The sequence below is a fragment of the Mustela putorius genome, unplaced genomic scaffold (genome assembly GCF_011764305.1).
Source record: "Mustela putorius furo isolate JIRA1106 unplaced genomic scaffold, ASM1176430v1.1 tig00003863_pilon_pilon_pilon, whole genome shotgun sequence".
Taxonomy (NCBI): Eukaryota; Metazoa; Chordata; class Mammalia; order Carnivora; family Mustelidae; genus Mustela; species Mustela putorius.
Window position 1 is genome coordinate 21,203,712 of NW_025422015.1, and position 12,100 is coordinate 21,215,811.

Sequence of the window (12,100 nt, forward strand, 5' to 3'; positions counted from 1 at the left end):
GATTACTCCTTTTCAGGATTTTTTTTCCCCCTCAGCCCTCCCTGAAACACAGGAGTCCAGAACATTCCATCCTGAGAGTTAATGACCTCATCTCTTGTCATAGCTCCAGCCAGAGCTCTACCTTGAATTCCAGCTCACATTTTCAAAGTACCTGGAGGACATCACAAACTAAATATCTCTTCCCCAGAATTTTAACTACAACACAAGTAGCTTAAGTAGCTTTGCTTAAGTAGCTTTGCTCTCCTATTCCAGCACCATCATCCTCAAACTGCAATTACTCTATTAGCGACCTTAGATCCCGGACAGCTACATCACATTCAGCTCACATCCCGAAAATAGTAGTCATCTCTTCCATTCTTCATATCCAATTAATTTCCAAGTCTTCCTAATATTTCTCGAAGCAGGCCTTTCCTTTTCTTTCCCAGTGCATTTGTCTTAAGACCATCTTTCAGCATCTCTGATACTGGGGAGATTCTAAATTGGGGATGTGCTACTATTACAATAGCTTTTTATTTATTTTTTATTTATTTTATTTTTTAATAAACATATAAATGTATTATTAGCCCCAGAGGTACAGGTCTGTGAATCGCCAGGTTTACACACTTCACAGACTCACCATAGCACATACCCTCCCCCATGTCCATAACCCCCCCCCATCCCCTACAATAGCTTTATAAATGGTTGCAGTCTGTCTCTCTCTCAGGTATCAGAGTTATTTCCTTTGAGTGTCCCCCATTTCTCCAGTTTTCTTCATAGCACAGAATTATAAGCACATCACACTTTTGTTCAAATTCCTTTAATAGTTCAGCTCCTCTTAGATACTCATTTAAGATGATATAGAAAAGGTTTTTCCATTATATAAATTCCACTTGCCTTTCTAGTCTTTTGGCCCTCAAATTCACCCACTGTGCTTCATCTAAATAAAATTATGCAGAGTTTGCACTTGCCTGTGAATTTTTATGTGCTCTCCCTTTTGACTGGAATGTCCTTTCTCATCTTGTCTTCCCAGGGAACTATTACACATCTTTTAAGATTCTGTTAACACTTCCCCCTTGAAATGGTCCCCGACCACACACTAAGTCATCCTTATCCCTGGGCTCCCGCCATGCTGTGTACAAATCTTTATCATAGTACTTCTTACAGTGTCCTGGGAAGGATCTTACTTCTTGAGTTCCTTGAGGGAAAATACTATACACCCCACAAATCTTGATACCTGCAGCTCCTGAAATAGTACAGGCCACATGGCAGCTTCTCAATGAATATTTGCTGCATGTGATATGGCAGGAAGAACTAAAGATTCTGAATTAAGTCATCTGGACCTATGTTGCTCATAATTATTTGTGCACTTTTTTTGAAAAATATTTTTATTTATTTGTTTGACAGACAGCAATCACAAGTAGGCAGAGAGAGGTGGGGGGAAGCAGGCTCCCTGCTGAGCAGAGAGCCCCACTGGGTCTAGATCCCAGGACCCTGGGATCATGACCTGAGTGGAAAGCAGAGGCTTTAACCCACTGAGACACCCAGGTGCCCCTGTTTGTGTACTTTTGATGAAGTTTCTTTGGTTTTCAGTTTCCTTAACTTACTTGCTAAATGAGGGATTGGAGCTAGATTTTCTGTAAGGTCCCCTCCAGCTTTTTTTTTTTTTTTTTATACTCTATGGTTGAAACTATTGCCTATTATAGAAGTTGGAATACCTACTTTATTTGATCACAGAATGTTATACAAAAGTCTAAAAATATTGAAAAAGAAGAATTTCACATAAAAATCTGAATTTCCTCAAAGTGCAGTCGGTGCTAACTGAATCATGCCGCCTTTAGATAGGATGAATTCCTTTTGCTTGGCCAGCATGCCCACTCTATTGCTCCCTTTTTAGAGGCAGAATGTAAGTTGCTGTTTATTAAAACACTTACTGTAGTTTTCTTCAGGAAAGATGTGAAATAGGAAATATTTCTTGTTCTCATTTTTCTCTTAAAAGCAGACGATTAAAAGTAAGCTGAGGGTGCCTGGGTGGCTCAGTGGGTTAAGCCTCTGCCTTGGGCTGGGGTCATGATCTCCTGGTCCTGGGATGGAGTCCTGCATTGGGCTCTCTGCTCAGCAGGGAACCTGCTTCCCCACCTCTCTCTCTGCCTGACTCTCTGCCTACTTGTGATCTCTGTCTGTCAAATAAATAAATAAAATCTTAAAAAAAAGAAAAAGAAAAAGAAAAAGAAAATCTGTCTACTAAATGGGCGACTCTTCACTTATTTTGTCATTGTTTTCTCTAGTATTGCATATTTGCTTTAGCATTTTTTAATGGAGCCCTGAATACGTTCTACTGTAGAGTAAGAAGATGGGCAGGACCTGATGGGGCGGGCTGAAGATACGAGTCTAGGGAGGCCGCCATCACCCGATAAAGACGGATGCTCTCCGTTCCCTCCTCTGGTTTTTTTTTTTGGACGCTGGCTAAGACGTTTGCCTTCCGTTAGTCGAGGCCTCAAAAACACCTCCCTTGCAATTTTCTTGGTACCTTATTCCTTAGCTGAGACACGGAGGGGGCGGGGCAGAGTGGCTGTCACTCAATCTCGCCGGCCAACGAGAGGGGAGCCAGCCCCGCCTCCATCCCAGAGCTGTATTGTGCGCATGCGGAGGGAGCCCCAGTGCCACCGCCCATCAGCTGAGAACCGTAGCGGGGGCCTCTGGGGCCCGTGGGTGCCCACGGCCAGAGGAGGAGAAGGAGGAAGCCGAGGAGGTTGGGGTAAGCGCAGCCTGGGGGGAGGGAGGGGGCCCCCAGGCCCGGTGTCCCAAAGGCGCTAAGTCCCCGCGGCTGCCGCGCCTCCTTGTTTGTGCGCGTTGTCAGGTGGCCGCCGCCTTGAGCTTTGCCGCTGTGGTCGGGAGGCGGAGGGCGGGCGCTGCTCCAGCCTCGGAGCACCGCTGCTGCCCACGCCCCCGGTCAGGCAGGCCCTGCTGGCCCTGCTGGCCCCGCCGGCCCCGCGACGCCGCGCCGCGCAGCAGCCCGGCTGGGGCGCTGGCTGCGGTGCACCGGCGGGCTGCGCGTACCCGGGCGGGGCCGGCGCCGGGGCCCGCTGGGGCGGAGCTCGGGAATCCTGCTTCTGCCCGAAGCGGGACACCCAAGTGACCTCTTCCTCTTTGCGACTCGTGGAGTTAGAAAACGCACTTTAAAGTTCTCTTCCCGAAAACAGGGGAACTGAAAATAGATGGCTGTAGTGAAGGAGCCCTAGCCGTTTATTCGGAGGCTCATTGTAGTTGGTTTTCTGTCTGGCTTGAAGGCAAGCTAACTTTCTTTGATTTCAGTACACGTCATTAATTGGTTTACATAAAGACCTTTAAAAATACATAAAATATTTCAAGATTCCCGCCCCCCTACCACCCACCCGGCTCCTTGTTTTTAGGTTCCTGCTTTTTAAAAATTTAGACACAAAGAAGAAAATAACATTACCTTTTGGTCAAATGCCGTATTTTTTTTTCCCCTCTCAAATTTCTTGTATTTGCTTGGCTCTTGTATACATACATTACTTTTTATTTAATTCACATCAGTGTATTTTGACTATAATTTAAAACGTGCACAATCTGGAAGAAAATGATTATGAAGTGCTGTGTGTTGAGTAATGTTGCAGGTGGGCATTTCTTCTGGAGCAGCCTTAGCCTCACCCATGCAGAGACTTTTAGCAGTGTAGAGCAGTGTCTTGTGATGTGGCTGGCCTCTGTTTTGAAGGCCGCTTTGTGGAGTTTGTCTCGGACTGTGACTAATTAAGAATTATGCTCTTGTTTCATACTTGTTGTAGAAGTTAATATATTATAGTACCTCATTTATGTCTGCATCATTTTTCTTCGGTTATTTTGCTTCTGCTGCTCCAATAACATAGCCTCGTTTTGGTTAGGATATCAAACTTCAGCCAAGTGCTGGCGGTGGAAAAATAAATTATATAAAACACTGGCAGTAAGTCTGAGTAAAGTTTGTCATGATTCCATTTGACAGTTTGGTGTAGGGAAGGGTGAAAAATAATCCTTGGTATTGTGAGTAAAACCAAATAGTATAATAGTTTAATAGATGGAGATGCTGAGCTAAAGAATTCAGTTAATTTGGTTTGGGTAGAGAATGCTCACATCCCTAGAATGATCGCCTTCACACTTATGGAACATCTACCGTGCACCCAATACTGTGGATTCCACAAGGCTAACAAGGTTGTCTTGTGTTTATATGGCCGAGGTATGGATAGATAATGAGCAGTAGACCACCTAGATCATCTTAAATAGTGATTAGCACTACGATAAAGGAAGTTAGATCAACAGAGAGTGGCAGGAGTGGTAATTTCTCATTTTAGATGCAAGTAGTCACCAAAGACTTATCCAGCATGCAGTGAGACTTTGCTGGTGTCAGTCATGTGGGGATCATGGGAGAAGCCTTCTAGGGATAGGAAATGACACTCAGCAAAGGCCTAAGGCAGTAATCAGCCCAGTGCATTTAGGATCTGAAAGAAGACAGTCTTAGGATTGATAACTATTTATCCTCAGACTAGGTATGTGTTCTTAGGAAATAGGTATATTTATCCATTCGGCCTACAAATATTTATTTATTTATTAAAATTTTTTTATTTATTTATTTGACAGACAGAGATCACAAGTAGGCAGAGAGGGAGTCAGAGAGAGGAGGAAGCAGGCTCCCCGCTGAGCAGAGAGCCCGATGTGGGGCTCAATCCCAGGACCCTGGGATCACGACCTGAGCCAAAGGCAGAGGCTTTAACCCACTGAGCCACCCAGGCGCCCCTCTACAAATATTTATTAAGTACAAATATTTGTTATAGAAGCAGGTACTGAGATTAGAATAGTGCACGAAACAGACAAAACCTTGCCCTCCGGGGAGCTTACATTCTGGCGCATGGTGTGGAGGAAGTCCAGTGTTTTATGTTAGTACTCCCAAATTAGAAAGTGAAAGTATTTCTGTGGTTCTGTCCACGCTTGATTTATAGAGCATGAGATTTGTGCTTATTGGGAGTCTTGGGATTCTGCAGTGTGTCCAGTAGTGGTACCTGGGGGTAGTGTTTGACACTTAAGATTTCACAGTTCCCTTTGTTCTTTTATTTGTGCTCTATAGAAAGTCTTGAGAAGATCCTCGTGATGAGTGTTGCACTCTGATCCTCTCTTTCCTTTTTTCCATTACAGTCCATATATTTTCATAGAAAGGTAATTGTTGAGATGTCTACATAAGCACTATTTAGTAGAACTTTCTGCTGTGATGGAAATGTTCTACACAAGAGCTATATAGGCCCCTGGCCTCACATGTCATATTTGAATATTTGGTAGAGCAGGTATAGATAAAGGGTTATTGTTATTCTGAGCAATAAAACTAGGAATTCTGAATGAGCTTTCAAAAATAGTCATCAGGAGGGGCACCTGGGTGGTTCAGTCACAGTCATTAAGCGTCTGTCTTCAGCTCAGGTCATGATCCCAGGGTGCTGGGATTGAGACCCACATGGGGCTCCTTGCTCAGCAGGAAGCCTGCTTTCCCTCTCTCAGTGCCCTTGCTTGTTTTTCCTCTCTCGCTGTATCTTTATCAAATAAACAAATAAAATCTTTAAAAAAAATGGTCATCAAGAGTCCTTTAGTGCTTGTTAGCTCTGGGCTAAGTGCTGGAGACTGATGTGGACAGCAGCTATCGGCATAACTTAGTTGATTCTAGTCTATATGCACAGATCATAAACTTTTAAGTCATTTTATAGTTAGCTGTAACTGTGGTTTATCTATTTGTGTATATGTTTTTGCATTAAAGTTAGTCATTTGGCTCCTTTATTTCTCATATTTTATCATCTGAAGGGCCAACCATTGTTGTCTTTTAGATATCACTATTAGCAGAATAAGAGAAAAGGACTATGCTGTTCAGCTGTGTTACCTTGATCTACTCATGTAGCTCTCTGTTCCTCATCCTAAGATTGGAGTCTGCAGAAAAGTGGTAAATTTTGTTTTGTTTTGTTTTAATTGAGTGGGTTCACCTGTCCTGAGTTTTTGTTATATGGTGAAGCAGTATGATTTAGTGTTTTAAAAATAAGCGCTGTAAGATGTAGTTTCAAACTTTAGCTGTTAAAATTAAGCAAGTTACTTATTCTTGTTATACCGTAGTGTTTTCATGTGAAAAATCAGAACAATAAGTGTACCCACCTCAGAGGTCTGCCGTAAGAATCGACTGAGAAAAGAAATCTAGAAGTCCTAAGCGAAATGCTTTGGAAATAAGAATTACCCATTGTTAATCCTGTTGATTTTAATGGATCTTTCTCTTCTATCATTTGCACATTTCTTTTCATTCTTCATTCAACACAGAGCTGAGGTGATAACCCGCTATTCCGTTCCTCTAAGGAGATTCCAGCCAGTCCAGCAGCAGCCCCTCTTTGGATGATGGAAGCCCAGTTATCTCAACAGCAGGAACTTTTGAGAATTTAGTTGCTTGATTAAAGGGGTGAGGAAAACTGGTGGTGTTTTAAGCCAATTGATTGATTCTCTGAAGAGGAAAAAGGGGGCCTTGGAAAAAAAACAGGGAGAAGGCTTAGGTTAGGCTCTCATGAGTTTTGAGGATTAAGGGGAGTGTTTTAATACTTTGTATGTGGAGGGAGGAGCCTCCTGAAGACAGTAAATGAGAAAGGTTTTCTCATTCTTATGTTTGTGTTGGCAGTGAGGCAGTTTTTCTAGAGCTCTAGTTAATGGGGAAAGGAAAAGGAAAGGTATCAGTGAGCCAGGAGAGAATTGCCTGTTTTTGTCAGTGGAATATTAATTGTTAATGAAAAGGAATGACCCATTGATCCATGTTGCGATATGGATGGACCTTGGCAACATGCTAAGAGAAAGAGGCTGTCACTAGAGAACACATTGTGTGATTTTATTCAGAGGAAATGTACAGAATAGACAAAGTCATGAAGACATGAAGTAGATTAGTGGGAGAGTTTGCAGAAACAGGATTGTACACTTTATTTATTTATTTATTTTTTAAAGATTTTATTTATTTATTTGACACAGAGAGAGATCACAAGTGGGCAGAGAGGCAGGCAGAGAGAGAGGAGGAAGCAGGCTCCCTGCTGAGCAGAGAGCCCGACGCGGGGCTCGATCCCAGGACCTGAGATCATGACCCGAGCTGAAGGCAGAGGCTTTAACCCACTGAGCCACCCAGGCGCCCCAGGATTGTACACTTTAAATGGGTGAATTGCATGGTTGTGAATTACATCTCAAGGTTTTATTGAAAAAAAAAAAGATGCAGAATTTCAAGATCTAATTGGTGGTTTGTGAGATGCATGCGATAGTGTTGGTTTCAGTCCAATCTTGTTCTGACTGGGCCACAGATCTTCAGGTGGCTGCAGGCCCAAGGCCAAGGCTATCTGCCATCTTTCTGAGGTAGTTCTGTTTGAGTTGAGATTTAGGTCTATCCGTAGGACTAGGTGAGATCTGAAGAGCCCAGAATAGGTAAATTGGACGTGTGGATCAATGAAGGATGTATGGAGAGCATCTGAAAGTTCCCAGGAATTCCATGGTGGCCAGGGACATTCCACGTTGCACCAGAGTTTCAACTATGGAGCCAGTACTGTTCTGCCTGTCTCAGCAGTTCTACAGGTGTCCTTCCTGCCAGAACTGCCCTCTTTTCCCCTACCAGCAATCTCCAGTGGCTTCTTATTGCAACATATTAAAACTAAATCCAGCATTCAGGGCCCTCTCTTTTCCATGATCTTAGTTTTGTGTGGTAGCAGGCATGGGTGGTTTGGGAGCCCAAACCTTGGGATTGAACCCCACCTCCACACGGTAGGTAGTTGGATTACATTTATAGTTACTTCATCTTTATAAGCCGCAGTTTGCTTGTTGTTAAAACAAGGTTTAGTTGCTACTATCCCCTTTAAGGGGGAGGCTTTAAAAATTAGAATAGACGGTCTGTGTGAAATGCATTTCATTTCTCAGATGGGCAATAAATGTTGGGTCATTTCTCTCCATGTTGTCTCCTACTTTTCCCAGCCACAACTCTCCTGTGATCCCTAGGTAGACTAGCAACCATCTCTGCCTTCCCAAAATTCCACACTGCCAAGTACCCTGTATGCGCGTCCTGGGTCTGCCGGTCCCAGGCTTCACATCTTTGCCTTTGTCATTTTCTGTACCAGTCATACCCAGGTAGTCACATCTTCTGTTTCTGTGTCATAAATTCTTTCAAGATAAGGGCAATGGTGAAAATTTCCTTTTCCTAGCCTCTCACCTTTGTCTGGCACATGACCTTTTGCTGATTTGTGTTGCTCTTGTTTTACTCTACTAAGTTTCTCCCCCCTCCGAAGTGACAAACATGAATTGAGCAGATTCTTGTCCTGTTTGCTTGCCACTCCCTAGTGCTTCATTTCATACTGGCCATGTAGCAGACTCTCAGTAGAGAGTCGGTTCACACATGGACTGCCTACAGCTTTGCTGCAGTCAGTGCACTCAATGAAATGTGGGTGTGGAGTTGTTGAGAGTGTGCTGTGCCCAGTCCTGTCTGCCGGGATACCCTTTCCGTCTTTCTTTCCAAACCGCGACACATGTGGTGTGGCGTGCATTGAGACCGAAAAGAGCTTCCTCTCGCCTCCTTCCTGTGGCAGTGCCCCAGCTTTGCTTCCTGTCCTCATGCGGGCTTCTGGAAGAGGAGTGTGTTCTCCTTGCTCTGTTGGTAAGGTGTGGTAAGCTTTTACGGAGCATGCCCTTTTCCCCTCACTTGTCAGCTCTGCCTCTCAAAGTTGACCTATGGTATTACAATTAGAAGACCCATCAGTCCTATGTTCTGAAGCTGTTCCTCTGTGTGTTAAATTAGATAAAGTGACATTTCTGGGGACACCCTGAACTTTGTAGACCATTTAGTAAATATGTAAATACCCGTTTTGTGTCAGGAATTTTTATTTTTTTAATTATTATTGTTTTTAAAGATTTTATTTATTTATTTGACAAAGATCACAAGTAGGCAGAGAGGCAGGCAGAGAGGGGTGGGGGGGGAAGCAGGCTCCCTGCCGAGCAGAGAGCTCAATGCAGGGCTTAATCCCAGCACCCTGGGATCATGAGCTGAGTGGAATGGCAGAGACTTTAACCCACTGAGGCACCCAGGCACCCCATGTCAGAAATTTTTAAATGTTGGAGAAAGAAAAGATACGTCGCATGTAGACACTGCTTTATAGTTGCTGGCACTTTAGTTAAGGAGAAAAATATGTAAACAATTAAAATTATACACAAAAAAGGGACTTGGCAACTCATGCTTAGATCAAAGTTTTCAAAGGGAATGTACAACTTGAGCTTAATTTTAATTGTTTAACATGCCTGGGACTTTCAAAGGCCAGTGTTTCTGATAGCCATGAGAGTTTTACTGTTTGATGTGTCTCTTTGCCATATTTAAACTCTGTTGGGTGATAATTTGGAAAATGTAGGCCAGTAACTTTAAAAGTACAATTATGAGACTTCTGTTTTGTAGGTGACTGCTTAGAAAACTGTCCAGCCCGCCAACATCTGATGAAATTAGTGAATAAGCGAATCAGCTATGTCTTACACTCCGGGAGTTGGTGGTGACCCTGCTCTACTGGCCCAGCGTATCTCTTCTAATATCCAGAAGATCACACAATGTTGTAAGTTGACTTCACTGTTTTCAATTCTTAACTGAACTTAGAGGTTCATACTAGGACAACTCCCGGACTGAGAAAGGGAGGAGCAATCCTCTAAAAACAGATTTTAGAAGGCTAGAACTATTAAAATTAAAAATAAAAATTTTTTTTAAAAAAGGCTAGAATTTTTTAGAGTGAATGTGAAAGATAATTGCATTAGAAGAGATAATACTTTTGCATTTTTCTATAGAGTGCCATGCACATAATACACTATTTTATTAATGAAATAAAGATATAAAAGAATAGATACTTATATTTGCTTTAAAATCAGCTGGTTCTGGATGAGATTAAAGAGGCTTGTTGATTAAATGCCATAGGATTGGAACTGAGGAGTACCAAGAAGAGTTTACATTTATTAAAAATAAAGTTTTGTAGAGGGAAAAATACACAGTCCATCTTTAAGGAGCAGGGAGTAACTAATAAGGCAACTTTTTTTTTTTTAATTTTTTTTAAATTTTTATTTATTTGACAGACAGAGATCACAAGTAGGCAGAGAGGCAGGCAGAGAGAGAGGAGGAAGCAGCCTCCCTGACAAGCAGAGAGCCCGATGCGGGGCTCGATCCCAGGACACTGTGATCATGACCTGAGCTGAAGGCAGAGGCTTTAACCCACTGAGCCACCCAGGCACCCCTAATAAGGCAACATTTTAATCCATTGAGACAGATCTAGAAGATGATTCTCAGAATTCCCACAAACTATCTGTACTACACCTGTCAAAAACTATCCTAGTAGACCAATTCCATGTAGCATTTTTTTTAGAAATTATTACTCCTTGGGATGGATAGATAGATAGATAGATAGATAAATAGTTTAAAAGATTACTGTAGCAAATTTGATCCAAAGTAAAACCTAAAGTTTTACATTGTGTTTCCGAATCATAGCTAATCACATATGTGGATTATTTTTAGTTACCTTGTGATCAGTATTTTGCCCCTTTGGGTGTTACCTAAAGAGTTTATTTTAGGGTGTGTTAAAACAGCATTATTCTTCAGCTTACTTTGTTAAGTCTCCTGTTCTCTTTACCAGAATGGGCTAACACACTATGAAAATAAAGAATGTTTTCAGGGGACGCCTGGGTGGCTCAGTTGGTTAAGCAGCTGCCTTCGGCTCAGGTCATGATCCCAGTGTCCTGGGATCGAGTCCCACATTGGGCTCCTTGCTCCACAGGGAGCCTGCTTCTGCCTCTGCCTCTGCCTTCCACTCTGTCTGCCTGTGCTCGCTCTCACTCTCTCTCTCTCTCTGACAAATAAATAAATAAAATCTTTAAAAAAAAAAAAAAAGAATGTTTTCAGATGACCAAACCATGTTTTCTTATCTAATCATTAACTTCTGAGAAGTTACTACTCTACCCAGATGATCTCAGTAAGGTGTCAGCATGTTTTGGAGGCAAAAGGAGTAAAAGTAGATTACAGATGGTTCTAAAAAAGTGCTGCTGTGCACAGTGGTATAATAATAAAAGCCAAAGAAATCAAGATTCTTTTTCTTTCTTAGAAGTAGTGCTGGTTGGCCTCAGGCTCATGTGTGAAAATTAAGAGAGGTTATAATTTTAGTTTACATGTGTGGGAAAATCAGGACCTTTGTGTAAGAAATGAGACCAGGAGGCCTTCCTCCAGAGGACAGGCAGGTCTTTGGGCTGGGAAAAGTGAATGTTAGGAATTCTGGGAAGAGGAGGAGGAATGAGGGTAGGCACTGAGATCATAGAGGCAGTAATTATCCGGTGGTATGACAGATATACAGACTGGAGATCATGTGTGGGCTTGAACTGGAAGGAAGCAAGAGTTAACTTAAGTCATGTCCACTGAGAAAGAGATCGGTTGATCTAACCAGATGAGGAGTGATATGTTGGGCCAGAGTTGCATATTCATGACATAACTCATAACTAAGTATGTGACTTTGTTGTGTGCTTTGGGGCAGCTTTGGACTGTGGAGCGCGCTGGGTTTCTCAGCTCGTTAAGTATTTGACTCTTGATTTCAGCTCAGGTCATGATCTCGGGTTTATGAAATTGAGCCCGGCATCAGGCTCTGTGCTAGGTGTGGAGTCTGCTTGAGATTCTTTCTCTCCCTCTGCCTTTCCCTTGCTCATACATCTGCTCTCTTTCTCTCAATAAATAAAATCTTTAAAGAAAAGAAAAGAAAAAAGAATACTAGGTCTCTTCAGCCATGAGAAGCTATAGTCACCATCTTCAAATATAGAAACACTGTCTTATATAAAATATAAGAAAGGTATTCTGTATGATCATGAAGGTCTCCACAAATGAATAGAAGCAACAGTAGCCAGACTTCAGCTCTGGAAGGAAAGGGCTTTTGAATAATCCTGGTTATTCAGGGATGGAATTGCCAAGCTCAGGAGGAGTGCAGTCCCTGTTACTAAGTGATGAGTATATGGTAGTCAGATACTGTTTCTCAGGTCTGTTAGAGGTTTAAACACTAGAATAATGGTTCAGACTAAGTGACTTGTAATTAAG

At 42.5% G+C, this 12,100-nt stretch overlaps 1 protein-coding gene across 4 annotated transcripts in view; it reads left to right on the top strand.

Moving 5' to 3' along the window:
- Positions 1-2,545: 2,545 nt before the first annotated feature.
- Positions 2,546-12,100, top strand: part of STX7 (syntaxin 7) — a 46,100-nt gene continuing 36,545 nt past the window's right edge. For 2 of the 4 annotated variants that reach the window (XM_013063800.2, XM_045066347.1), the window contains exon 1: positions 2,582-2,734. In XM_013063800.2, the coding sequence (XP_012919254.1) occupies positions 2,620-2,734 (115 nt within the window). In that variant the 5' untranslated portion in view covers positions 2,582-2,619. Of the gene's footprint in view, positions 2,735-5,834; positions 5,948-9,448; positions 9,600-12,100 lie in introns of all 4 variants that reach the window. The other 2 variants (XM_045066345.1, XM_004740210.2) reach the window with 2 other exon arrangements.